This window comes from Hemitrygon akajei, chromosome 14 (assembly GCF_048418815.1).
Source record: "Hemitrygon akajei chromosome 14, sHemAka1.3, whole genome shotgun sequence".
In the NCBI taxonomy this organism is placed as follows: domain Eukaryota; kingdom Metazoa; phylum Chordata; class Chondrichthyes; order Myliobatiformes; family Dasyatidae; genus Hemitrygon; species Hemitrygon akajei.
In genome coordinates this window covers 29,704,653-29,732,462 of record NC_133137.1, presented here as the reverse complement: position 1 = coordinate 29,732,462, position 27,810 = coordinate 29,704,653, and the positions used below count along the sequence as shown (strand labels likewise).

Genomic DNA, 27,810 nt, shown 5'->3' with positions numbered 1-27,810 from the left:
AGTTAGGGTGCCCTTTCTATTCTGTTCCAACTTTGTGTCTCAGTCCTTCAGCAGTATTGGCATCTTTCAGTTGCCCAGAAGGCAGCTTATAATTTCTCTGTACAAAATTCCCAGTTTAGTTTGGAAATAAGGGGAGTTTTGTACACATTTCCAATAATGACTGTGAACCAGAGTGATGAAGCCTCAAACACATTTCATTTTGGACCCAGTCTGGCAGACTTGTGCCAGTTTTATTTGTAGTTTTCCTATCACACAGATGAAAAGCTTATCTCTTTGATCTGATGCAATGAACCTTTCTAAAGACTGTAATAAGAATGACTCAAAGGCTGAATGTGTATGCCAGTATTTGGGGATAGACTACGGATAGACCAATAACGTAAATGTCAAACTTTTGAAAAACTGCCAGGTCCTGAAGCTGCTTATAATCTTTCCTGGGCAGAGGTAGGTGTGGAACTGAAAATATCCTTCAAGATTCAGGTTATGGAGATATTAGACAGGCAAAAAAATGCATATTATATGTGAGAAGTACTGGTTATACAAAATATAGAAATGTGGAATGTGAAATCTTATCTAAAATTCTGCTGCTTGTACCCTAATTTGCACCAAGAATTATTCCCCCATCGTCTCTGTGCTTGTTAAACCATATTAACTCCTGTCATAGCAGTGCCTCAGTTTTAACATTCTTGCCTATATTTACAACTCTCTTTATGCTCCTTACTACTTTCCGCTGGCTTGACAGATAGGGGTGGCATGGTAGCCTAGTTGTTTGCACGCTTTACAGTAACAGCGACCTGGGTTCAATTCCCACCACTGTCTACAAGGAGTTTGTACTTCCTACCTGTGACTGTGTGGGTTTCCTCTGACAGTCCAAAGACCTATTGGTTTGTAAGTTAATTGGTCACTGTAATCTGTCCAATGATTAGGCTAGGATTAAATCGTGGGTTGCTGGGCGACACAGCTCAAAGAGCCAGAAGGGCCTGTTCCACACTATATCCCAATAAATAAATAAATAAATAAACAAACAAACAAATAAAAATATCTATGTTCCTCCAAATTAGTCCACTCACGCTATTTTTTGTTGTCCCATCACTGATGACCGTGTTTTTAAACTATTTCCAGCTTTCCTCCATTGTTTAGAATACTTAAAACCCATCTCGTTGGGGATTTCTTTGAATATTTAGATGACATATTTGTGGACCAATATCAAATTTTGTACAGCAATCCATTCCAGGCAAGAGTTTTTGGGTATTTTATTGTGGAACATAGAATGGTATAACACAGGAAGAGACCCGTCAGCCCAAGATGCCTGTGCTGAGCATAAAGCCAAATCGAACTATTGCCTTCTGCCTGCCTTCAAATAAATGCACACAAGTTGCTGTAGGACCTCAGCAAGTCAGACAACATCTATAGAAATGAATAAGCAGTTGACAATTCAGGCCTCCATATTCATGTGCCTATTTAAGAGACTCTCTCATTAGACATCTCTACCCTGTGACAAGAATTTTGGCTGTCTACCCTATCTACACCTCTCAACCTTTTATCAGGTCTCCTCTTAGCCACTGACATCAGAACAACCCAACTTTGCCCAGCTTTCCTTATCTTAAGTTCTCTTAAGTCTTAAAATCTTAAGATATCTTAAGTTCCTTGGCATACACATCACCAAGGATCTCATGTGGTCTGTACAAACCAGCTGTGTGGTGAACAGCTGTGTCTTTCACTTCAGACAGTTGAAGATGTTTGGTATAAGTCCCCAAATCTTAAGGACTTTCTACAGGGGCACAATTGAGATCATCCCAACTGTCTGCATCACTGCCTGGTATGGGAACTGTACTTCCCTCAATCGCAGGACTTTGCAGAGAGTGGTGTGGACAGCCCAGTGCATCTGTAGATGTGAACTTCCCACTAGTCCGGACATTTACAGAGACAGGTGTGTAAAAAGAGCCTGAAGGATCATTGGAGACCCGAGTCACCCCAACCACAAACTTTTCCAGCTGCTATCATCCGAGAAACGGTACCACAGCATAAAAGCCAGGACCAACAGGCTGTGGGACAGCTTCTCCCACCAGGCCATCAGGCTGCTTAACTCATGCTGACACAACTGTATTTCTATGTTATGTTGACTATCTTGTTGTACATGCTGTTTATTACAAATTACTATAAATTTCACATTTAGGTGGAGGCATAATATAAAGATTTTTACTCCTCATATATGTGAAGGATGTAAGAAATAAAGTAAATTTTATTCAATTATAGCTTGTGCCCTCTGATCCAAGAAGCATCCTGGTAAACCCATTCTGAACCCTCTCCAAAGTCTCCACATCCTTCCTTTAATGGGGCAACCTGAAGTACTTACAGTACTCCAAACAAAGTTGTAACATGACTTCCTGACCTACACTCTCTGCCCTTAGCCATGAAAATCAGTGTTAAATTATGTTAAAGATGCAAATTAACAGCAGTACTTCTTGTTATGTGAAGGCTCAAATACCTATTTATGTTCCATCAGGCGCCGGCTTCTGACTGTTAAACTCGTCGGCTTGTGTGTAAATGTGTGTCAGTGCAAGCTTACATAATGCATTAATATATAAACCATATGGAGCAGGTGGATAGTGAAATCAAAGTATTATGGGATATGACTTGTCATGCTCATCACACATGGGGAAGAATTATCAGCGTTATAGACTTTTGTAAGCCATTTCAAGGGCATGGTTTGCAAGAAGCAGCTCAATTTATCATTTGGAGGCACAAGAGACTGCAGATGCTGAGACCTGGAGCAATGAACGAACTGCCAGAGGAACTGTTGGAGGTTCTTGACCTGAAATGTTGATTAGCTCGCTGTTTCCACAGATGCTGCTTGACCTGTTGAGTTCTTTCAGCAGTTAATTTTTTTTTGTTCCAGTTTATCATCTTTCATCCTTTGCCTCTGTGCTTCACCTTATCTGGACCAGCAGGTCAGACACACAGGGCCATTGTCATTAGTCTATGGGCAGTAGCCTGAGGCAACAGATAAACTTAGAGTAACCTCTTTGGTCGTATTTCATTCCTGTAATGGGATGAATACAGGAACACTTTGTAAAAGTGCTAAACTCGTAATCCTTGAAGAATAAATATGAAATGTCCGTTTTAACATTTCAGTGGAGTTCAGGGGCGGCCGGAAATGGTGCAGCTCAATAAAATACCGATTAGACCACACTTGAACTATTGTGTTCAGTTCTGTTTGCCTCAGAATGTGGAAACTTTAGAGTGGATGCAAAGGAGATTTACCAGGATTCTGCCTGGATTAGAGAGCATGTCTTATGAGGATAGGTTGAGCGAGCTAGGGCTTTTCTCTTCGGAGCAAAGGAGGATGAGAGGTGACTTAACAGAAATGTACAAGATGATAAGAGGCATCGATTGAGTGGACTGCCAGAGACTTTTTCCCAGGGCAGAATTGCCTAGAACAATGCATCATTATTTTAAGGTATTTGGAGAATCAGCTACAGACAGAATCAGATTTAATATCACGGTGGATGCCGTGAAATCTGTTAACTTTGCAGCAGCAGTACAATGCAATACATGATAGTAGAGAGGAAAAGAAAACTGAATTACAGTATATATATAAAATAGTTAAATAAAATAAGTAGTGCCAAAAACATAGGAAATAAAAAGTAGTGAGTTAGTGTTCATAGATTGAATGTCCATTCAGAAATTGGATGGCAGAGTAAAAGAAGCTGGTCCTGAATCACTGACTGTCTCCCTTCAGGCTTCTGACCCACCACCCTGATGGTAGAAATGAGCAGAGGACATGTCCTGGGTGGTGGAGGTCCTTAATGATGGATGCACTGCTCCTTGAGCGTGATCTGGATACTATGGAGGCCAGTTCCCATGATTAATTTTACAGCTATAGGGGGGATGTCAGAGGTAGTTTTTTTAAACAGAGTGTTAGGTGTGTAGAACACGTTGCCAGGGTGGTGATAGAGGCAAATACATAAGGTACTGTTAGCTAGGCACATGGATGAAAGGAAAATTAAGAGTCATGAGGGAGGGAAGTGTAAGATTGCGCTTAGAATAGGTTAAAACTCTGGCACAGTATTGTGGGCTGAAGGGCCTATACCGTGCTGCACTGTGTTATGTTCAATGTAATTGCTTGACTCATGATGACGATTCCCCACTGAGCTCAAATATTACTTTGAAATACAAAAGTTCTTCCTATGGTATTAAATGTGATTATGTCAGTAAATTAAAGGACATTTATCAGATTCTGCTTATCTTTTATTCATAATAGCAAAGGAGATAATTTAGTTTGTGTAGTTTCAATCTTATGCTTTTATTTTATAGAAATTTTCAATCATTTTTCTTTTAATTCGATTAACTGTGAGATGAAGGTTTCCAGATTGCTCGGATTTGGGCCTTCAGAAAAAAAGGTGATCATCAAGAGACATATTCTTATAGGTTTATTCTTATGTTTTTGCTGATTTTCATTAATTTTCATTGTTCTAAATTGAATTTTATGATATTGCTTCCCACAATTGATAAGGTAGTGTTCTCATTATCTGTGGTTTGCCACTTTATTCCAATTTGGTTGATTTAACATGACAAGTGGAGTGGCCACAATCACTATGATCAATTGGTTGTGACTAATATCTCACATTAGTTAATAACTTGGAGTAATCATTTTCTCTATTTTTCACAAATGCATTTTTAAAGCAGTGGGATTATTCTCCTTTATTAGGAAAAAGGTGTTTCAGTGGCTCTCATTCGTAATCAATAACACAAACCCTTAGAGCCCTTGAAGCAATCCAGACAAGATCCACAAAGTTAACCCCTTTTGTTGTAGAAAAATGTTGAGGGGAGATTGGAGAATTTGGGCTTGATTTCATTTTTAACTTTATGAATAAACCTTTTAGAGTTGCAAGTTCTTAGTGGTATCGAAACAAACTGGAATAGAATCCCTTCCCGCGCTACACTGATGACTGTATTGGTGCTGCTTCATGCATCCATGCTGAGCTCGTCAACTTCGCCTGCAACTCCACCCTGCCCTTAAATTCACTTGGTCCATTTCTGACACCTTTCTCAACCTCTCTGTCTCCATCTCTGGAGACAAACTGTCTACTGACATCATTTATAAACCTACCGGTTCCCATGGCTATCTTGACTATACCTGTTCCTATCCTGTCTCCTGTAAAAATGCTATTCCCCTTACTCGGTTCCTTCGTTGCTGCCACATCTGTTCCGAGGATGAGGCTTTCCTTTCCAGGACATCAGAGATGTCCTCCTTCTTCAAAGAATGGGCTTCCCCTTCCTCCACCATTGATGCTGCCCTCACCTGCTTCTCCTCCATTTCCCGGACATCTGTGCTCACCCCATCTTCTTGCTGCCTTCACAGGGAAAGAGTTTCCCTTGTTCCCCTACCACGTCTGCATCCAACACATCATTTTCCACACCTTCCACCATCTTCAATTGGATCATACCACTGAACACAACTTTACTCCATCCCACTCTCTGCTTTCCCCATTAATCACTCCCTCCATGATACTCTTGTCTATTTGTCTCTCTCCACTAATCTCGCTCCTGCCACAACTCCCTACAAGCAACAGAATTACTACACCTGCCTTATCTCCCTTATCTCTATTCAGGGTCCCAGTCAGTCCTTCCAGGTAAAGCAACACTATACCTGTGAACTTGTTGGAGTTGCCTATTGTGTCTGGTGCTCCCGATGTGGCCTGCTCTACATAGGTAAGAACCAACATAAATTGAAGGCCCACTTTGTTGAGCACCTCCACTCCATCCACCAAAAGTGGAAATTCCTGATGGCCAACCATTTCTATCCCCATTCCCAATTTGACATGGTCCATGGTCTCCTCTTTTGCTGCAATGAGGCCACTCTCAGGGTGAAGGAAGGAACATCTCGTATTCTCCAACCAGATGATGTCAACATTGATTTCTCCTGTTTTTTTTCCCCTCCTCCTTCCCTATTCTTCTATTTCCCACTCTAACCATTTCTCATCTGTCAAATCCCCCTGGGTCCTCTCCTCCTTTCCTTTCTCCCATGGTCCACTCTCCTCTCCTATCAGATTCCTTCCACTCTTCTTCCCCTTTCTTTCTCAGCCCGAAAGAATGGTCTCAGCCTGAAACATTGACTGTTTATTCATTTCTGTAGATGCTGCCTGACCTGCTGAGTTCCTCCAGTATTTTTGTGTGTGTTGCTTTGGATCTCCAGTATCTGTAGAATTTCTTGTGTTTATGATCTTATATTGTTTCTTGCAGTCTTAACTGGATTTATCTCCAGTGTGGGGGGGGGGGGGGATTGTCAGAGTCAGATGGCCTTTTGTTCTCTTGCACAGCTCCTGCAGAAATTGAATGGTTTACTTCTGCACTTCCGTCATCTGTGTTAGTAATTTGACGGTTAGTGATCCAGTTGTGGAATCTGGGATCATTCTGTAGTTTAGGAGAAGATTTCCTTGGTGAACTTCAGTATCATTTGTTATTCCTCGGCAATTCTTGTCAATCACTCTATCACACGATTTGATACTGGTTAGTATGCTATGATATGCATGTGCAGAATGTCATTTTGTTACACCACCATTTCGAGATTCCCCTAAAGCAACACATTGTCCTGACTTCGAAATATATCGGTGATCCATCCTTGCTGGGTCTAACTTTTAAATCTTGCTTCCTCAATGAATGGAGGGTTGCTTCCAATAGAAAGACATAATTTGGATGGTGGTGTGAAGATATGTCTCCACCAAAGGAGGTGTAAAGCTTCTCTTCGCTAGCTTGCAGCTTACCATTGGGCAGGATATACCACCTGCTTAGCCACCCCTCCACCCTGGATCAGGGTCACGTGAAGCCATGGGAGCAGATGGTGGATGGTCGTATGAGCATCTGGTACATATCACAAGTCCTGGTTATGCGACCACTGACACCAGGCAGACAATCTCTAAAGAGTACTGATAATCGCTGGGGTCATCTATCTTGTAAAGAGACTACCCAGAAGAAGGCAATGGCATACCACTCCTGCAGAAAAATTTGCCAAGAACAGTCATGGTCATTAAAAGACCATGATTGCCCATGTCATACGACATGGCACATAATGAATGAAATGTTAGGCCATTTGGGAATAGGCAAACATTTCTGGCCTTAGGAGTGATCCCTATATTCCAAATACATTTATAATTTATTATTAATAAAGTAATTATAATAAAATATTTAAATTACTTATACTTAAATATGAATTATATTTAAATTAACAATTAACTACTAAACCTCTACTACTCTTTACATCTAAAAATATTTTTTTGACCGGAAAAAGCTGACTATAATTGAAAGGTTTTGTTTCTTAGTTCCAGAAACTGCCGAGTTAGTTTTCTTCTTTCCACCATATTAAGCCCTTAAAATACGGTGGAATCCGGTTAATTGGGACACATTAGGACCAGTACATTTTGACCCAATTAAGTGGATGCCTGAATTAACCGGTTTCATGGAAGTAGTTAAAAAGGTATAAAAAAGACAAACTACTTTTCAACTGAGTGAGGCCTCGAGTGTTCAGGGTGGACCCTGGATGTTGTACCCTAGCTGTCCAGATATGGAAGCACGGTCAGTACAATGTGGATAGCAAGCTGTTGCCCATCTAGTAAGCTCCCCTTCTCCAAGCATCTAATGAACCCAAAGGAATGGAAGGGACTGATACAGTCTGGCACCAGCGGCATTGCTGGAGTAGCCAGTCCAGCAGGACTGCCTTAGGGACTCCAGCTCTGGATTTTTCCCTCGCGGTTTCCAGGTAGTCCCCGAGTTACGAACGTCCGACTTACGGACAACTCATACTTACGAACCGAGGAAGCAGAACGTTGTCCGCCATTTTAAGTTGGATTGCGACGCCATCCGCCATTTTAAGTTGTTGCTGTTGACACTGTGTTGAGTGTTTAACTTTATATTTGGCTTAAATTTTTCTTAGTAAGATTCACCCTGACCCTGCACCCCCCCCCCCCCCCGTTCCGGTTGGCTGGTGGCGCAATGAGATCAGCGCCGGGCTGGAGAATGGAGGTTTCCCAGTTCGATCCAGTGACAGACTGCTTCCGTGCCGGGTTGATGTCGATCCTGTGACTCCCGTACCATCCGTGCCGGGTTGATGTCGAGCTTGCAACTCGACCTCATAAAAAAAGCACTGCCACCTCCAGTTTAAATTCCCACGCGGAATATTGTGGATGATCAAATACCCAAACCCAGCATGGCCTCCACTTGACCCATTTAGCCTGTCTCAGTGCGGTGGTCCTTAGGACCCAGCGGACCTCGGGAGCCGGCGGAGCTCGGGACCTGCCGCCCGCAATGTTTCTGTTCCATTGACAGGAAGCAATCATGATTGAAAATAAAGTGGAAATAATAAAGTGTTTGAAAAGAGGTGAAACGGCATCGGTCATTGGAAAAGTGTTAGGCTACAGTTGCTCAATGACCGGAACAATTTTAAAGAATAAAGTGAGAATAATGGAGCATGTGAAAGGCCCTGCCCTGATGAAAGCTACAATTATTACTAAGCAACGCAGTGGTTTAATTATTGGAATACATACGTTTCTTAAGTGTTTTATATGCATAGAAAAGTAAAATATATACTGTATACTAAGACAAGCGTTTGACTAACTGAAGCTAAATAATACTGGATGTATTTGTTCCAACTTACGTACAAATCCGACTTAAAATGACTCAGGAACGGAACTCGTACGTAACCCGGGGACTGCCTGTACTCCTGAAGCCTTCCCCATCAATGGCTATAGCTGCAAGAAAGCAAAGGTTTGAGATCAGAGTTTTCCATCTCCTAGATGCTGACAAGCCCCAATCCACCTGGTGACTGGTTTAAGGTGCCATTAACCCACCTTTTCCCCTTGTTCTGTCAGTAGAAACGTTCCCACTGGGTTTAGTAGTTAAGGCACATGTGAAGGCAGGAAGCTGGAGGCTGGAGTTTATCAGTGGCTATTTGAAGTGTACACCTGCTTCCTTAATGAATGCTTTCTAATAATTCTCCATGAAATAAGTGATCTGACCTTGAAGTGTTTTACCTTAGGATATTCTTCTCATCCTGGGAACTGCCCCAGTGAGTTGTCTCCACTGAAAGTAAATTAAATACGTACAGATACTAAAATTGTGTGCAATATTTCATGTGACATTAGTAACTCAAGGTGTTCCTCCAAGGCCAATACATTCTGGTACCCAGAATGCTCATGGTATTCCAGATGTGGTTTTGTGATGGATTCGTTTTTAGCTACAGCATGTTCTGCATTCTATATTATCTCTTTATTGAAATACCGTGAGGAATAGGACCTTCCAGCCCTCAACCCCTGATTGAACCTTAGCCTAATCATGGGACAATTCACAGTGACCAATTAACCTGCTAACCGGTATGTCTCTGGACTGAGGGAGGAAACCAGAGGCATCCAGTGGAAACCCACATGGTCACAGGGAGAGCTTGCAAACTTCTTACAAACAGCGGCACTGGTACTGTAAAGTGTTGTCCTAACAATTACACTGCTGTGCCGACCCCGGATTCTAGTTTTAATAATCTTATAAATTCAACCATTATAATCCTCTGGATCACCTTTCCAACTTTATTTTTGATTAATTTCTGGTCCTGTCCGTTATTTTTCTATGATCTATCTGCATGGAGCCCTCGGCAACATTCCACCTCATCCTCAGAAATTTCTTTTTTTTTTAACTCATTCCAGTCCATAGGACACAGTTGGTGCAGGATGACTGACTATAGTCATTTCATTTCAATGCAGTTCAGTATTATACAAAGGGTATAAGCTACTGTGTAAATGTAAATCTCCCTTCTTCCTTTGAGAATTGATAGAGGTTTTGTATGTGCCTCAAAAGCTTTACTAGACAAACAATAATATTGGGTTAACCAAATGTGCTTAACAATAATAAATTCAGATGTGACCTTTCCTTTAATGATCACTAATGGGTTAATTTAAGATTTCTGCAGGACTGCTGACCCCACGTGGTCACTTCAGCATTCACGGGTATTGCTGGAATGGCCGCTGGAAGTTCATCTGTGAGTCAGTTTACAGAGTCCAACAGATGTGGAGCTGTAGAATTTTAAATGTCTAAATAAACAATGGGCAGATAGTCCCATGGATTTAATTTTTATTTTTTTGTTTTTAATGGATTTGATGTTTGAGAAGCAGATTTATTGTGATGTGATGCAGCTGTGGTCAGAGGCAGCTAAGCTACTAAGCTGTGGATGAATCATCCAAGTATGGTTATTAAGACGCGGTAGCACATTCTCTTTAATAACCGTTCATAATTACTGTATGTATTCAAGGGAATTCCGTTGTACGTCAATGTTCAGAAATTTTATCATTAGAACTTTCTCAAAAGAAGCTTTGTTTTAGACCAACCCAATTTCTTTGTCTTCAAAAGTTCAAAGTACATTTATTATCAAAGCATGTATGAATTATACAACCTTGAGCTTGGTCTACTTACAGGCAGCCATTAAACAAGAAACTCAAAAGAACCCGGATAAAAAAAAGACCAACACCCAGTGGGCAGAGAGAAAGAGAGGAAAAAAAGCACAGGTCATACAAGCAATAAGAGCAAGCAACATCATTCAGACTGAAAGTGAGTCCATAGACACGAAATTCAGAGCAGCCGGAGCAGGACCACAGCCTCAGGATCAAGGAGGGCAGAGTAAACATGTCCGAGAAAAACCGGCTCGTCCCTTGCCTCCGGTCCTGACACCCTGCCTTTTCAATCCACCTGGCCCGGTATTTAAGCTGTCAAAGCACTGGGTTGTCCCCCATACTGGAACCCGGGCCCTGTCGCTTTGATGCGCTTTGGGCCTGGACTTTGCCACCATGTTGCATGTTCCGGCCCATACCCAACCTTTCCAAATCGGCCCAGCGCTTAGATCGATCCAACCTCGCTCTTGGTTGGGGTGGGTGGACTCCAAAACTCCTCTGCTCCGACTTTTGTGCATTCTACTTCCTCAAACTCCGACTCCTCTGGACCTCACTCTGACTTTGCATCACAATACTGAACTTGTAAGTGGTCTCATTGAGTACTGTCCTCTTCTGAGATGCTATATTCACTCCACTGCAAAATAAAAAGCACCTTGACCCATCTGTTGCTGCCACTTCTAAAAACTACTTTTTTCTGCTTGAAAGCAGATCATTGCCTCGAAAGCTACTTTCATCTTTCCTGCTATTGTTTGTATGAGGCTTTCACAGCAGGTCTTCTCCCAGCGTGGACTGAAATTATGTTATGAAACTATGGAGTCATACAGCCCCTTGGCCTAATTCATTCATGCCAACTGTGTTGCCCAGTGAGCCAGTCCCATCTGCGTCTGTTTGGCCTATAGCCCTCTGAACCCCTCCTATCCATGTGCGTATCTAGCTGGCTTTTAGGTGTTGCTAATGCCTGAACTTTTCTTTCAAATACTCACCACCCTTTGTGTGAGTAAGCTGTCCCTGATGCTTCTTTTAAATCTCTCACCTCTGATCTTAAATCTATGCCGCCTTTTAGCATCCTCTCTCCAGGAAAAAGACTTTTTTTTTCACAGTCTATTCTGCTCATAATCTAATATCCCTTTATCACGTCACCCTTCAATCTCCTATGTTCCAAGGAATAAAGCCTAGTCCACACAACCTCTCCTTGAAGACAGGTTCCCAAGTGCCAGCAACACATCCTGGTAGATCTTTTCTGTACTCTTTCTAGTTTATTTCCTATAACATGCTGATCAAAACTGTAAACAGTTCTCCAAGATCAGCCTCACTACTTACTGTCTTATATAACTGCAACATAATTTCCCAAAGCCTTTTCTCACAGTGCAAGCTGATGAAAGTTAGTGTGTCGGATGCTTGCTTCACCAGCCTATCTACTCATGATACTGCCTTTAGAGTACTAGATAGCTCCATTCCTTGGTCCTTTTGCTCCATAAAGCTCCGCTAAGCTCTACCATTTACTGCACAAGTCCTACTCTAGTTTGCAAAACCTCACACTTACCTGGATTGAAAGCCATTTTCCAATCCTCAGCTCATATCTCTAGCTGATGAAGATCCCCCTGTAATCAAGGTCCTCCTCCTGAAGGCCAAACCTGGATGCAACATATTGATGCAGCAATAAAGAAGGCAAGACAATAGCTGTATTTCACCAGGAGTTTGTGAAGATTTGGTTTGTCAACTAAAGCACTCAGAAACTTTGCAAAAGCACCTTGGAGAGCATTCTGACTGTCTGCATTACCATCTGGTGTGGTGGAGCTAGTGCACAAGATTGAAGTCGGTAGCAGAAGCTTGTAAGATTAGTCAGCTCCATCATGGGCACTAGCCTCCATCGTATCCAAGACATTTTCAAGGAAGGTGGTGCCCATCATCAAGGATCCACAACTCCCAAGACATGTCCTCTTCTCATTGTTATCATCAGGAAGGAGGTACAGAAGCCTGAAGACACACACTCAGCAATTCAAAAACAGCTTGTTCGTCTCTGCCGTCTGATTACTAAATGGACATTGAACCCATGAACACTACCTCACTACGTTTTTCATTTCTGTTTTTTTGAACTACTTATTTTAACTTAACTATTTAATAATCATATATATACTAACTAATTCAGTTTTTTTCTTTATATTTATTTTTCATGTATTTCACTGAACTGCTGCTGTAAAGTTAACAAATTTCACGACATATGCCGGTGATGTTAAACTTGATCCTGATTTTTCATAACCTCCTACATTATATACAACACCTATTTTAATATCATCCACAAACTAACTAACTACAACTTGTATATTCACATCCAAATTGTTTACACTAATTTTCAAGCAACAAAGGTCTGAACACTGACTCCTGTGGCTCACCACAGACCTCGACCCTGTGATCATCACCTTCAGCTTCCTATCACCGAGCCATTTATGAACCCGATCCGCAAGCAGGGTTGCTGAAAATCAGTCGCAAGCAACTGATGTTGTGACTGAGATGTGTTTCCCTTCAAAACCACTGCAGCATTTGAAATGGTTGATTAAAGCATCCTTTACCACTGGTCTCTGCTGCCCATCTCAGTGGGCCAATGCTCTGAGTTCTTTTCATGTTCAGAGTATCACCAGCAATGCCTTCTTTTCCCACCTCAGAAATGGTAATTCCTGAGAATCACAATCATGACATTTGTTGTTTTTGAAGCAGCAGTGCAATGCAATGCATAATAATAGAAAAATGTTAATTACAGTAAGTGTATGTACAGTGCCTGTAAAAAGGATCCCCCCCCCCCCCCGCTCCCTTGGAAATTTTCACATCTTATTGTTTTACAACATTAAATCATAATGGATTTAATTTGGCTTTTTTGACACCGATCAACAGAAAAAGACTTTCCGTGTCAAAGTGAAAACAGATCTCTACAATGTGATCTAAATTAATTACAAATGTAAAACATAAAATAATTGATTGTTTAAGTATTTACCCCCTCTAATATGACACACCAAATCATCACTGGTGCAGCCAGTTGGTTTTCAAAGTCACATAATTAGTTAAATGGAGATTTGTTTTTAGAGACCTGTGTGCAGTCAAGGTATTTCAATGGATTGTGGTAAAAATACACCTGTATCTGAAGCGTCCAACTACTCATGACTTAGTATCCTCCCAAAAACTACACTATGAAGACAAAAGAACACTCCAAGCAACTCCACAGAAAGGTTATTGAAAAGCACAAGTCAGGAGATGGATACAGGAAAATTTCCAAGTCACTGAACATCTCTGGGAATACAGTTGTCAATCATCAAGAAATGGAAAGAATATGGCACAGCTGTAAGTCCACCTAGAGCAGACTGACCTCAAAAACTGAGTAACTGTGCAGAAAGAAGACTAGTAAGGGAGGCCACCAAGAGACCTATGACAACTCTGGAGGAGTTACAAGCTTCAGTGGCTGAGATGGGAGAGACTTCACATACAACATCTGTCGCCTGGGTGCTTCACCAGTCGTAGCTTTATGGGAGATTGGCAAAGAGAAGGCCACTGTTGAAAAGAACCCACATGAAATCTTGGCTAGAGTTTGCCAGACAGCATGTGGGAAACTCTGCAGCCAATTGGAAGAAGGTTTAATGGTCTGATGAAACCAAAATTAAGCTTTTTGGCCATCAGACTAAACACCATGTTTAGCGTAAGCCAAGTACGGCACATTATCAAAAACACACCATCCCTACAGTGAAACATGGTGGTGGCTGCATCATGCTGTGGGGATGCTTCACTGCAGCAGGCCCTGGAAGGCTTGTGAAGGTAGAAGATAAAATGAATGCAGGAAAATACAGAGAAATCTTGAAGGAAAACCCAATGCAGTCTGCAAGAGAACTGTGACTTTGGAGGAGGTTTGTTTTCCATTAAGACAAAGATCCCAAGCTACACAGGAATGGCTTAAAAACTAACAAAGTTCATGTCCTGGAGTAGCCAAGTTAGAGTCCAGACCTCAATCCAATTGAAAATTAGTGGCTGGACTTCAAAAGGGCTGCTCAGTCACAATCCCATGCAATCTGACAGGAGCAATTTTGTAAAGGAGAATGGGGAAAAATTGCAGTGTCACAGTATGCAAAGCTGATAGAGACCTTTCCATGTTGACTCAAGGCTATAATTGCTGCCAAAGGTGCACCTACTAAATACTGATTTGAAGGGGGTGAATGCGAATGTGATCAATTATTTTGTGTTTTACGAGGGCTGATTGATAAGTTCATGGCCTAAGGTAGAAGGAGTCAATTTTAGAAAACCTAGCACATTTATTTTTCCTACATTTACACTCTTAGTCCAGCGGTTGTGGAACATACGGATCCCTTCTTTGTAGAAGTCAGTGTCTTGGACCTCCAGAAGTGGTCCATAGCAGGGGGGGGGGGGGGGGGGTGATTGATAAGTTTGTGGCCTACGGTAGAAGGAGATGAGTTATTAACCTCAAACTTTATGCATTTTCACTCAAAGTGTTGAACTGCACATGCATGTAATGAGAGCTGTATAACTCATCTCCTTCTATCTTAGGCCACAAACTTATCAATCACCCCTGCTGTGGACCACTTCTACAAAGAAGGATCCTTATGCTCCACAACCGCTGGACTAAGTGTGTAAATGTAGGAGGGGACTACGTTGAAAAATAAATGTGCTAGGTTTTCTAAAATTGATTCCTTCTACCTTAGGCCATGAACTTATCAATCACCCCTTGTATATTTGAAATTAATTTAGTTCACTTTGTAGAGATCTGTTTTCACTTTGACATGAAAGAGTTTTTCTGTTGATCAGTTTTTAAAAAAAGGCAAATTAAATCCACTGTGATTCAATGTTTTAAAACAATAAAACATGAGAACTCCCAGGATGGGGGGTGTGGTTTGAATACCTTTTATAGGCACAGTATATGTAAAATAGTTGAATAAGTAGTGCAAAAATAAAAATTAAAAAAGTAGTGAGGTAGTGTTCTTGGGCTCAATTCCATTCAGAAATTGGACGGCAGAGGAGAAGAAGCTGTTTCTGAATTGTTGAGCGTGTGCTTTTAGCCTTCTGTACCTCCTTACTGATGATAGCAATGAGATTTGGAAGGTGGGAGTCCTTAATAATAGATGTGGCCTTTTTGAGGTATCACTCCTTGAAAATGTCTTGGATGCTATGGAGGCCAGTGCACATGATGGACCTGACAACTCTTTTTAAGATTATTTATTTATTCAGAGGTACAGCGCAGAATAGGCCCTTCCAGCCATTGGAGCCACACCACCCAGCAATTCCTCGATTTAATCTGAGCCCAATCACAGGGCAATTTATAGTGACCTATTAACCTTCCAACGTCTTTGGACTGTGGGAGCATCTGGAGAAAACCCACATGCTCGTGGGGTGAATGTACAAACTCCTTACAGGCAGCAGCGGGAATTGAACCTGGAGCGCCTGCACTGTAAAGCAATGTGCTACTGTGCCTTGTGTCGCCCATATTTTGATCTTCTGTAGCTGCACTACACCCACCTCCTCCCCCCCCCCCCATACCAGATGGCAATGTGGTCAATAAGAATGCTCCCTCCGGTACTTCTTGAAGGATTTGTCATCATTCTTTTCTTTCCCTTAACCACGCGCTGGACTTTAACCAAGTCAGTCAGCTGCACGTGGCCAACTTCCACCTGTATCCTCACGACTGAACGACCATGCAGTCACTGTCTTCTGTCACTCATACAACTGCCCCCATGGAATTACAGATGCTCTTTGCACAAGTATTTCTCTTTTGAATAAACAAGAATGACTAGTGACTTGATAGAGGTGTTCAAGATGATAAGCGGCATAAATGGAGTGGACAGCTGGAGGCTTCCCCCCTCCCCCCACCCCCGGGCGGAAATGGCTAGGATGGGTGAGCATAATTTTAAGGTGATTAGAGGAGAGTACAGTGGGTATGTCAGAAGTGAGATTTTTTTCCTACACAGACAGTGGTGAGTGTATGAAACACACTGCTAGGGGTGGTGGCAGAGGCTGATACATTAGGGACTTTCAACAGTCTCTTAGATGGAAGAAAAATGGAGGGTTATTGGGGAGGAAAGGGTTAGATTGATCTTGAAGTAGATTAAAAGGTTGGCACAACATTGTAGGCTGAAGGGCCTGTACTGTGCTGTAATGTTCCATGTTCTATATATTAGATTCATTTCTTTTTCACTAAGTTAGGTCGATAGTCCTTGGCCTCTGTAATATTCCTCATATCTGAGGCACAGCATCAACATCCTGCACTTTGTTGATTCTACATGAGTATTTGCACCGTTTTATTATTCTCTAAGATGAATTTGAATTTGCAACCCTTCATCGTCTCCCACATTCAGTCTCACTTTTAACTTATGAGTCATTGCTTCTATTTCACACTGCCTTACCCAATCTGCTGCTGAAATCATCAGTAGCTCAGGCAAAAACTAGGGAAATAAAAAGAAATCCACAAGGAGCTGGCTGTGCATTATTAGTTTAATATTACAACCACCCGCTGAAAGAAATAAATGTGAGTGTTGCTAGGATTTATTGTCTATTTCTAATTGCTCTTGAGAAGATAGTGATGAAACACCTTGAACGCTCCAGGTGAAGTTTTTCTGACGGCGCTGATGTGCAGTTAGTTCTGGGATTTAGATCCAGGGTGTTGATGAAGGAATGGAGTTCTTGCCAAATTAGATCAGTATCCTCATATGCAGGCTGCCCTGGCTGATCTCACTGAAATATTCAAGTATGTTTGAACATTTGAACCTGATATACACTTCAGCCAGAGTGCATTGCAGATCGTAGAATGAACATTTAAGGAGGTGTCAATATAATAGGCTGCTTCTTCCTTGATTTCCTGGAGTTTCTTGAGCAGTGTTGCTACTCAGCAAACCCTCACAAGTGAGAGAAAATCTGCAGATGCTGGAAATCTAAGGAACAGAGGAACTCAACAGGCCAGGCAACATCTATGGAAAAGAGTATTGTTGATGTTTTGGGCTGAAGCCTCTCTCCCTCTTTCTCCCCCTCTCCTTCACCCTCACCCTCCACTTCCCCTCCCTTTTCCCTTCCTCTTGCCTCTCCCTCATCACTGATCCCTCCCTCTCTCACACTTGCTCACACTCTACCGCACTTCCACCACCACTTATCCCTCTCCTTGTCATCCCCTTCCCCTCCCTCCCTTCCCCTCCACAACCCTCCCTCCAACCCTTCTCCCTCCCCCTCCCCTCCCCTTCCTTCTCCCTCACCCTCCACCTCCCCTCCCTTTCCCCTTCCTCTTGCTTCTCCCTAATTACTGACTCTTCCCCTCCCTCTCCCTCTCTCATCCCCTGCTCATCCCTCACCACCACCCCGTCCCCTTCCCCTTCACATCCCTACCTCCAACCCTTCTCCATTCCTGCTTCCCACCCCTCCCTCCAACCCTTCTCCTTCTCCTTCCCTTCCCCCTCCATCTCCCCTCCCTTTCCCCTTTCCTTGCTTCTCCCACAACATTGATCCTCCCTCTTCCAGTCTCTCTTCTACTCCCTCTTCCCTCCCTCTTCTCCTCCCTCTTCCCCTCCCTCTCACTCCATCTCCCTCTCCCTCTCTCCCTCTGTTCCCCCCTCCCTCTCCCTTCTCCTTTCTTCCCCCCTCTCTCTCCCTTCTCCTTTCTTCCACTCCATCCCTATTCACGTTAGCATGTTTTTGGAAGTAAAGTGAATTTTGCATTTGCATTGGAAATTATCTCCTTTCTGTGATTTTCTTATCAATGACATACAAACTCTGACAGCCTTTGTGTTTAAAAACTTGCAAGAACTCATTGTACAATTCCATTGTTGATGCTTACCAGGATTATATAGGCAACATGATGGAGTTAGAATTGCATCCATTTAGGCATGCATCGAGTATTCCATTTCATCCCTGATGTGCCCGTGTAGGTGGTGGGAAGTCTATGGAATATCAGGAGTGAGTCATTGCATAGGATTGCCAGGATGCTGCTTTTGTAGATATGCTATTTATACGACTGGTGAAGTTGAGTTCCTGGCTGGTGATTAACCTTTCTGCATTCCATATTGAACCATCATTAAACCCCTGGAGTGACTGTGATGAGTACGCCAGTTTGTGAAGTTACATACTGTGTGAAATAAAGTCTAATGCTGATGAAGTTCATGCCATCACATGAGTATAAAAATTTGAGATTCCAGATCTTTTCTGAGATGATCTCGCTTTGTGCAATAGTAGTGCTAAGTGGATTGAGTTCAGTTCAGATGTATGACCTCTAAGGTGCACAGATATTATATGTCTTTAGAGCATTGATTAGTAAGTGCGTCAAAGGTCATAGGGAGAAGACAGGAGAGTGGGGTTGAGAGAAATATTAAATCAGTCATGATGGAATGGCAGAGCTGACTCGAAGGGCCGAATGACCTAATTTTGCTCCTATGTTTTATGGTCCATACCTTTTGTGTTTCTGTAGTTGCCTCCATTAAGATTTTTGCATAACTAGTAGTTCTGATGTGATCTAAGAATCACCACCTTGAACTTTCTTTTATTGTGTGCAGTTTCTAGCGCAAGCTCCTTTCAAATTATGAGTCTGATCTTTATTTGTGTTGTGTAACAGCTTGCTGAGTTCTGTCCATTTGACAGAGTAATTGCAGCTGCTCTCTGTAGCAGTTATTGGCTGACGTACACATGCAAGTATATACAGTCACAGACATGCACAAACATACATCAATATGTTAGCTCCAAGTGACCAAGTTACAGAATGCGTAAGTAAATAAATAAACACAGAACAATTACATCATGCTATCATAGGCTTTAATCATCATCATCATTATGTGCCATGTCGTATGACATCATCATAATGTGTCATGTAACATTGGCGATCATGGTCTATCCATGACCATGATTGTTCTTGGCAGCTTTTTCTACAGAAGTGGTTTGTCAATACCCTCTTCTAGGCAGTGTCTTTACAAGACAGGTGACCATCCAGCCATTATCAATACTCTTAAGAGATTTTCTCCCTAGTGTTAGTGCTTGCATGACCAAGATTTGTGATATGCACCAACTGCTTTCAACCATCCATCACCTGTTCCCATGGCTTCACGTGATGCTGATTGGGAGGCTAAGCAAGTGATACACCTTACCCAAGGGTTTCCTGCAGGCTAGAGGAGGGAAGGAGTGCCTTACATTTCCTTTGGTAGAGATGGATCTCCAGCCTGCCACTCGAACCTTTAATCACAGGCAGAAAAAAACAGCAAAAGAAAGTCAAGGCAGAATTGGTAGCTAAAAATTCCCAGCTTCTCTTTATTTATGGTTTATTTTGACTTTATTGCACTTTTTTAATGTTGATGCCACATTGATCGAGGAAATATTGGGCCAGGTAATCAAACACTAGGTTAAAAAGGTAATTTTTCAGGATTATCACAAAAGGAGGAACAGATGTTGAAGAGGATTTAGAAAGAGATTTTGCAAGCTAGGGATTTGTCTGCTTCAGGTCATTAGCAGTGCAATTAAATTAAAGATGCTTCAGAGATCAGGAACACAGGAATTTTGGAGTGTTGTCAGGTATTCAATTTGTTTGAAAATAGTAATAAAAATTTTTTGGGTGGTGGGTTGGAGATAGTCTCTAACAAAGGAGGTGTAAGGCACTCCTTCCATCCACTAACCTGCAGGCCACCTTTGGGCAAGGTGTGCACCTGCTTAGCCGCCCAATCAGGGTCAAGTGAAGCCAACAGTGGATGGTTGTAAGAGCAGCTGGTGCATATCACGTCCTGGTTATTATGACCATTCCTGAAGACCATTGATAATGGCTGGAGTCACCCGTCTTGTAAAGACACTGCCCAGAAGAAAGCAATGGCAAAGCACTTGTGTAGAAAAATTTGCCAAGAACGATCATGGTCATAGAAAGACAATGATTGCCCACGTCCTACAACACAGCTAATAATGACAGAGATGAATAATAAACTTAAAATTAGATGTTGCTTCAACTCAGAGCCAGTGCAGATCTGTAAGTGTAGGCTTAATAGGCAATGTGTCTTACTATATTTTATGACATGAGTAGAAAATGTTTGATGATCCTACGTTTTGGGACACCATACTATGGCAGGACAACTGAGAAGCTGTGAAGCAGGTAAGTGCATGTAAAGAATTCCTTCAGCACACGGGGTGGATGTGAAGAGGACATTTCCTTTGGGGGGGAGCCTAGGATCAGAGGCCACAGCCTCAGAATAGAGGAATGTCTATTTGGAACAGAGATGAGGAGAAAGTTCTTTAGGCAGAAAGTGGTGAATCTGTGGAATTTGTTGCAACAGGTGGCGATGGAGGCCACGTCACTGAGTGCATTGAAGGCAGAGGTGAATAAGTTCTTGAAGGTTGAGAGAGGAATGGATCAGCCAGGTTGAAATGGCGGATCAGACTTGATGGGCCATTTGGCCCAATTCTGCTCCTGTGTCTTAAAGTCTTATAGTAGCTGCGCAGGGGCATTTAGCTGAAGTTGGGAAAAGAGAAATAATTGGTCATAGTAATGAAGGTGATAAGAGGTCAGAAGCCCATTTTGTGATCAATTAAAGACAACAGATCTGTAAGCAGTTTGACTCAGTTTTAGACAGTTATGAGAGAAAGCATGGAGTCTGTGCTTGAGAATTGAACTTAAAGCACAGCACAATTACGCCCTTCCCAATATTTGATGAAATATATACAAGTTGAAAACTCCCTAATGGAGGTTTATAAAATTATGTGAGGCATAGGTAGAGTAGATAGCCAGTATTATTTCCTCTGGATACTAGGGAGCATGCATTCAGGGTGAAAGTGAAAAGAATACGCTGCCAGGGATGTTGGTGACGAAGGCAGATACGATAGAAGTGCTCAAGAGGCTTTTAGGTAGTCACAACAATATACAGAGAATGGAGGGATATGGACCATGTACAGCCAGAAGGGATTACAGCTGCATTACATTACTTCAGCACCACAGTGTGGGCCGAAGGGTCTGTTCCTATGCTGTACTGTTAATGTTCCTTTTATTTGGAAGAGCATTCAGTTTGTGCGGTCTGACGGTTAAGAGGTATTGGGGGATGTCAAAAGAGATGGCGATGAATGATATTACCTGTCATTGATGTGAATATTGAAATTAATGCTGTGTTCTACAGCTCACTCTAACCTTGCAGCTAAGAAGGCAGTAATTCTTCTATTTAAAAATGCTAAATGAACACTCAGATCACATAAATTTTGCTCATCAATCCTTTTACTTAGACAGGTTTATTGTTGTAAGCAAGATTTATATCTTTCAATTTTGCAAAAAAGATTTCAGAAGCGGTTGTGTTGCGACCTGCTTATGCAGTGTGGGTATCTCTGTTTCAGTAGGATGTGCTCAAACAGTGAAACAGAGAGCGAGGCTGGAGATCTTCTTGATCAGCAGTTCGAAGAGATAAACAATAAACTGACGTCCATTACTGATCCAACAGGATTCCTCAGAATGGTCAGCAGGAACAACCTCTTCAATAGGTAAGGACGGGTTTCATATGTATTTTCTTAAAATCACAGCATTGCTGCATATTGTTTATAATTCACTGGCTATACAGTTTGTAATTTACTGATAGAATACATTGCGTTATGTTTTGCAAAGAGACTTCTGCAATGAAATAAGTGATTTGCACTGAGTGTTAATACATTTAGGTGGAGTGGTGGATTGATGTCTCTACCAAGCACTCCTTCCCTCTGCTGGCCTGCCCCCCCCCCCCCCATTAGAGTTACACAAAGCCATGGAAGCCAGTGGTGGATGGTCGTTTGAGCAGCTGGTGCACGTGAGAAGTCCTAGTTATGCGACCACGGACGCCAGGCCGACAATCTCCGAAGAGTATTGATAATGGCTGGGGTCACCTCTCTTGTAAAGGCACTGCACAGAAGGTGGCAATGGCAAACCACTTCTGTGGAAAAATTTGTGAAGAACAATCATGGTCATGAATAAGATCATGATCTCCTATGTCATGTGGCATGGCACATAATGATAATGATGATTAATACCATGAGATGTACATTGGTATAGAAATTACTGTCATTTATTCTTCTGCTTTTTTCAGTATAATTTAAATACAAAATTTCCTCATCATCCAAACCTACAGCCTGACCTCATTGTCAATGTAAGCTGCGGTTCCTGGATCCCCATCAGTTGCTCTGCCTGTCTGCAGATGATTACTTCCCATGGCATTTTTAAAAATCGTAAAATGATTGGTTCGATTGTTTTTTTTAACCAAAAGTGAGGCACTAATCTTTACTGCAAAACTTGTGTTTCTTCCCAGTTTTCTATTGCTTGTGTGTCCTTGGCAATTTTGTAGATTTATTATGGTTTTGCTCTTCATGCGCGACATTTTTCCTTGAGGGTCGTATTCTGCACTCACATTCTGTCCTGTTGAATTACTAATTACTTTGAGTTGAAGCTCCGTGGTTGCAGTTGCATGCCAGATCATCAGATCTCATCTCTTTCTTTTTCTAAGGTCAGATTAGTTTCTTGAAGCAATCTTTTTCTGTAGTTCCATACATACCTCCCTCAAATTATTTCTTCAAGTATGAAAATCACTTTTCACACTGCTGTACTGCATTAATCATGTGACTCACCAGTCTGTTACCTTCTATTGTTTTTACACTTCTGAAGCAGCTGGTATTACCTGGAGAAATTCTTCAGCACGTGCCCTATCTTGTATACAATCAGTGGCCATTTAGTTAGGTATGCTTGTACACCTGCTCATTAATGCAAATATCTAATCAGCCAATCAGGTGGCAGCAACTCAATGCAGAAAAGCATGCAGACATGGTCAAGAGGTTCAATGGTTGTTCAGAGAGAAAATCAGAATGAGGAGGAAATGTGATCTAAGTGACTTTGACCATGGAATAATCGTTGGTGCCAGATGGAGTGGTTTGAATATCTGAGAAACTGCTGATCTCGTGGGATTTTCACGCACAGCAGCCTCTAGAGTTTACAGAGAGTGGTGCAAGAAACAGAAAGCATTCAGTGAGCAGCAGTTCTGTGGACGAAAACGCCTTGTTAATGAGAAACGGAGGTAAATGGCCAGACTGATTGGTGTTGACAGGAAGACGATGTTAAGGCAAATAACCACATGTTATTCTGCACACTGTAGTATGCAGAAGAGCATCCCTGAACACACATCATGTCGAACCTTGAAGTGGACAGTATGCAGCAGCAAAAGACCACGAATGTAAACTCAGTGGCCACTTTATTAAGTACTGATGGTATATCCCCTCTTTTACCCAGGCTGTCCTTGCGCACGCCTCTATCCCTCTCATAGACTTGTTCTGTCTGCTGCCCCAGCTTGTATCTATTCCACTTTAATAATAAGTATCACCAAGATTATTACAAAGAAAATTTAGTTTTTATTTCACGCAAACTAAGGTTTGTTCATTCATTATGTGCCGTGTCGTATGACATAGACGATCATGGTCTTTCCATGACCGTGATTGGTCTTGGCAAATATTTCTACAGAAGTGGTTTGCCATTGCCTTCTTCTGGGCAGTGTCTTAACCAGGTGGGGGACCCCAGCCATTATCAATACTCTTCAGAGATTGTCTGTCTGCGTCAGTGGTCGCATAACCAGGACTTGTGATATGCACCAAATGCTCACAGCACCATCCACCACCTGCTCCCAGGATTTCACATGACCCTGATTGAGGTGTGGGGGGGGGGGGCGCTAAGTAGGTGCTACGCCTTGCCCAAGGGTGACCTGCAGGCTAGCGGTGGCAAGGAGCGCCTTACACCTCCTTTGGTAGAGATGTATCTCCACCCTGCCACCTAAAATGGTAGCTCTATAAAAGGCAGGAGATAAGAACTATAGAAACTGATCTGTTTGCTGTTCACAGAGGCACCCCCAAAAATTCTATGGAAGAGTGAAAATGCTCATATGATCTCACTAGCAGAACCATAGATCTCCTTACATATTCACATCCTTAGTCAATTGTGAGATAGTGGTTACTTTTACTTTTTTTAAATATCTATTAACTTCCGGGATGTGGGTGTCACCAGCTAAGCCAGCATTTATTGCCCGACCCTAGTTGCTCTTGAGAGGGTGGTGGTGAGCTGCCTTCTTGAACTGCTGCAGTCCCTGAGGTGTAGGTACACCCATAGTGCTATTAGGGAGGGAGTTCCATGATTTTGACCCAGCAGCAATGAAGAAATGGCAACATGTTTCCAAGTCAGGACGGTGAGTGACTTGGAGGGGGATTTCCAAGTGGTGATGTTCTCGGGTATCTGCTATTCTCATCCTTCTAGATGTTAGTGGTTGTGGGTCTGGAAGGTGCTGCCTTAGAAACTTTGGTGTGTTGTTGCAGTGCATCTTGTAGATAGTACACACTGTTACAACTGGTCGTCGATGGTGAAGGGATTGGATGCTTGTGGAAGGGGTACCAATCAAGTGGGCTGCCTTGTACTGGATGGTGTCAGGCTTCCTGAGTGTTGATGGAGCTGCACTCATCCAGGCGAGTGGCAAGTATTCCATTGCACACAGCAGGATTCCTAGCCTTTTACTTGCTCTGGTGTTCATATAGACCAGTTCCATTTCCTGTCAATGGTAACCCCCAGTAGGGAATTCAGTGATGGCGATGCCACTGAATGTAAAGAGAAGTCACTTACACCCTCGCCTGGTGCCTTTGGTCACAAAATGAAGGAATTCTTTGCCTGTCTGCAGTGTGAGTTACATCATCTCTGAGTCACCTAAACCAAGGGAAAGGGAGCAAATGTTGGCCTGAAGCATGAAGGAATGTTGGAAAAAGCTGTGTAAATATTGTGTGTGTCATGCATCAGCTGTGCAGAGTTTATCTGGCTGTAAATAAACAGATTTGAAAGGAAGCATGACGATTAAGCAAGAGTACACTATATCTGCTTGGCTGGTACTGTATCACTTTGGCCCATTTTCTAATTGCACATACAATAGTTTGCAGGACACTTAAACTTTCTCAGCTTGAGATTGCTGCACCAACTCTGATTAACATAGAATATTGAACAGCTTAGCACAGTACAGGCCCTTCAGCCCATGATGTTGTGCTGACCACTTAACCTACTCCAAGATCAATCTAAATCTTCCCTCATGGGTTCAATTTTCTTTCATCTATGTGCCTATCTGAAAGTTCCTGCCTCCACCACCACCTTCACTGATTGTGCATTCCACTCTCGATGTAAAATCTTAGCTGGCCAGTGGTGGTGTGGCTTCAGCACCAGACTTTGAGGTGAGTAGCCCTGAGTTCGAATCCAGCCAGCTCCTTGCATGTTTTCCATCCGTGCTGGGTTGAGCATTGAGCTAGCAACTTGGCCTCGTAAAAAACTGTCAAATGCTAGGAAAACGGCAAAAATGCCACCCAATGCACTACAAGGTGTGGAAAGGAGCAACAACTGTAAAATCCTACCTCTGACTATCCACCGATACATTGCTGCAAACGTCTTAAAATCATGCCCTCTCATATTACCCATTGCCGTTCATGAAAAAGGTGTGGGTGACCCCCTTACCTGTACCTCTTATCATCTTAGAATCATAGAAAATGACAGCCTATTTTTCCAGCTGGTCCAGATCCTGCTGCAAGCTCTGATAGTCTTCCTCACTGTCCACTACACCCTCAGTCTCGGTGTCATCCACAAACTTGCTGATCCAGTTAACCACATTATCATCCTGATCATTGATATAGATGACATACAAGAATGGACCCAGCACTGAGCTCTGTGGCACACCTCTAGTCACAGGCTTCAATCAGAGAGACATCCATCTATAAGACATAGGAGTAGAATTAGGCCATTCAGCCCATTGAGTCTGCTCCCCCGTTCCATCATAGCTGATCCTGGATTCCACTCAACCCCATACACCCGCCTTCTCGTCATATCCTTTGATGCTCCGACCAGTCAGGAAACAATCAAATTCCACCTTAAATATATGCACAAACTTGGCCTCCACCACAGTCTGTGGCAGAGCATTCCACAGAGTCGCTACTCTGACCAATAAATTCCTCCTTACCTCTGTTCTAAAAGGTCGCCCTTCAATTGTGCCCTCTAGTTCTGAATGCCCCCACCACAGGAGATGTCTTCACATCCACCCTATCTAGTCCTTTCAACATCTGGTAGGTTTCAATGAGATCCCCACGCATTCCAGTGAGAACAGGCTCAAAGCTGCCAAATGCTCCTCATATGTTAACCCCTTCATTCCTGGAATCATCCTTGTGAATCTAGACTCTAGACTCTCTCCAATGTATCCTTTCTGATATATGGGGCCCAAAATCTACCACCAATCTCTGGCTTCTCCCACAAAGCCAGTACCTCATTCAATCTTATACAGCTCTTATCAAGTTGCCTCTCCTCCTCCTTCACCCTGAAGTGAACAATTGTAAGCCTCCTCATCGAGAGCAGTGCTAAGCATGCTGCCAGCGTTTGGAGTACTTGAGTGTCACTTCAATGTTCAGTCCAAGTTCTACAGTGTATAATTACTCAGTAACGGAGCAGGTAAAGAAATTTCAAATGCCAGTTTATTTGTGGCCACAACAGCTAAGCTTGTGTGTGTTTTTTTGCATGACTATGTTATTTTTTGCTCACATTTTGAAGGTGCTGTGTATGTTTTGCACCTTGGTCCCAGAGGAATGCAGATTCATTCAGCTGTATTCATGTATGATTGAATAATAATTAAGCTTGACTTTGAACTTGAATAATGTTCCTTTGCAATAAATTGGACAAGGTAATGAAGTAAGAATGGATAAAACCTTCTCAATATTTGATAAGCCCTTAGACAAATCTTGCATCTGGTTATGAACGTGGAGTTTGTAGCATCCATGATATGAAAATTTCTGATTCTGATTCTAAAATGCAGGGAGCAAAATAAATATCAATAATCAATCAGAGAATCATTAAGCCAGATCAGAACACCTGTGCCTTCCAAAAACAGCAAATGTCACCCCATTCTTCCCCTGGCAGTCTATATATTCAACGTACAGTTTCCCAGCCCACTTTGTTGCAGACCTACTCATACTGTTTTGTAAAATAATTAAGACAGACAATGCAAAAACAGGCTCTACATGGACACTGATTTCACATCAATCATCAAGCACCCATTTACACTAAACCAGGGGTTCCCATCCTGGGGTCCACAGACCCCTCGGTTTATTGTAAGGGTCAATGGCATAAAAAAAGGTAGGGAACCCCTCCTCTAAACCTACACTTTCTTTTCTCCTCACATTCCCATCAATATCCTCCAGATAATCCACTGCCCACCTGCCCACTAGGTCAGCAACGTCCTGATATTTTACAAATCATTTGTTGTCGTCGTTTTCTGCCGTGACATAGGTGATCACAGTCTTTCCATGACCATGATTGTTCTTGGCAAATTTTTCTGCATTAGTGGCTTGCCATTGTCTTCTTCTGGGCAGTGTCTTTACAAGA

General features: G+C 42.4%; 1 protein-coding gene across 5 annotated transcripts in view; it reads left to right on the top strand.

Annotated features, from left to right (window-relative positions):
* ttc28 (tetratricopeptide repeat domain 28) overlaps positions 1 to 27,810 on the top strand; it is an 891,459-nt gene that overhangs the window by 730,014 nt on the left and 133,635 nt on the right. For 3 of the 5 annotated variants that reach the window (XM_073065728.1, XM_073065726.1, XM_073065730.1), the window contains one exon: positions 21,750 to 21,893. In XM_073065728.1, the coding sequence (XP_072921829.1) occupies positions 21,750 to 21,893 (144 nt within the window). The remainder of the gene's footprint in view (positions 1 to 21,749; positions 21,894 to 27,810) is intronic. The other 2 variants (XM_073065729.1, XM_073065727.1) reach the window with 1 other exon arrangement.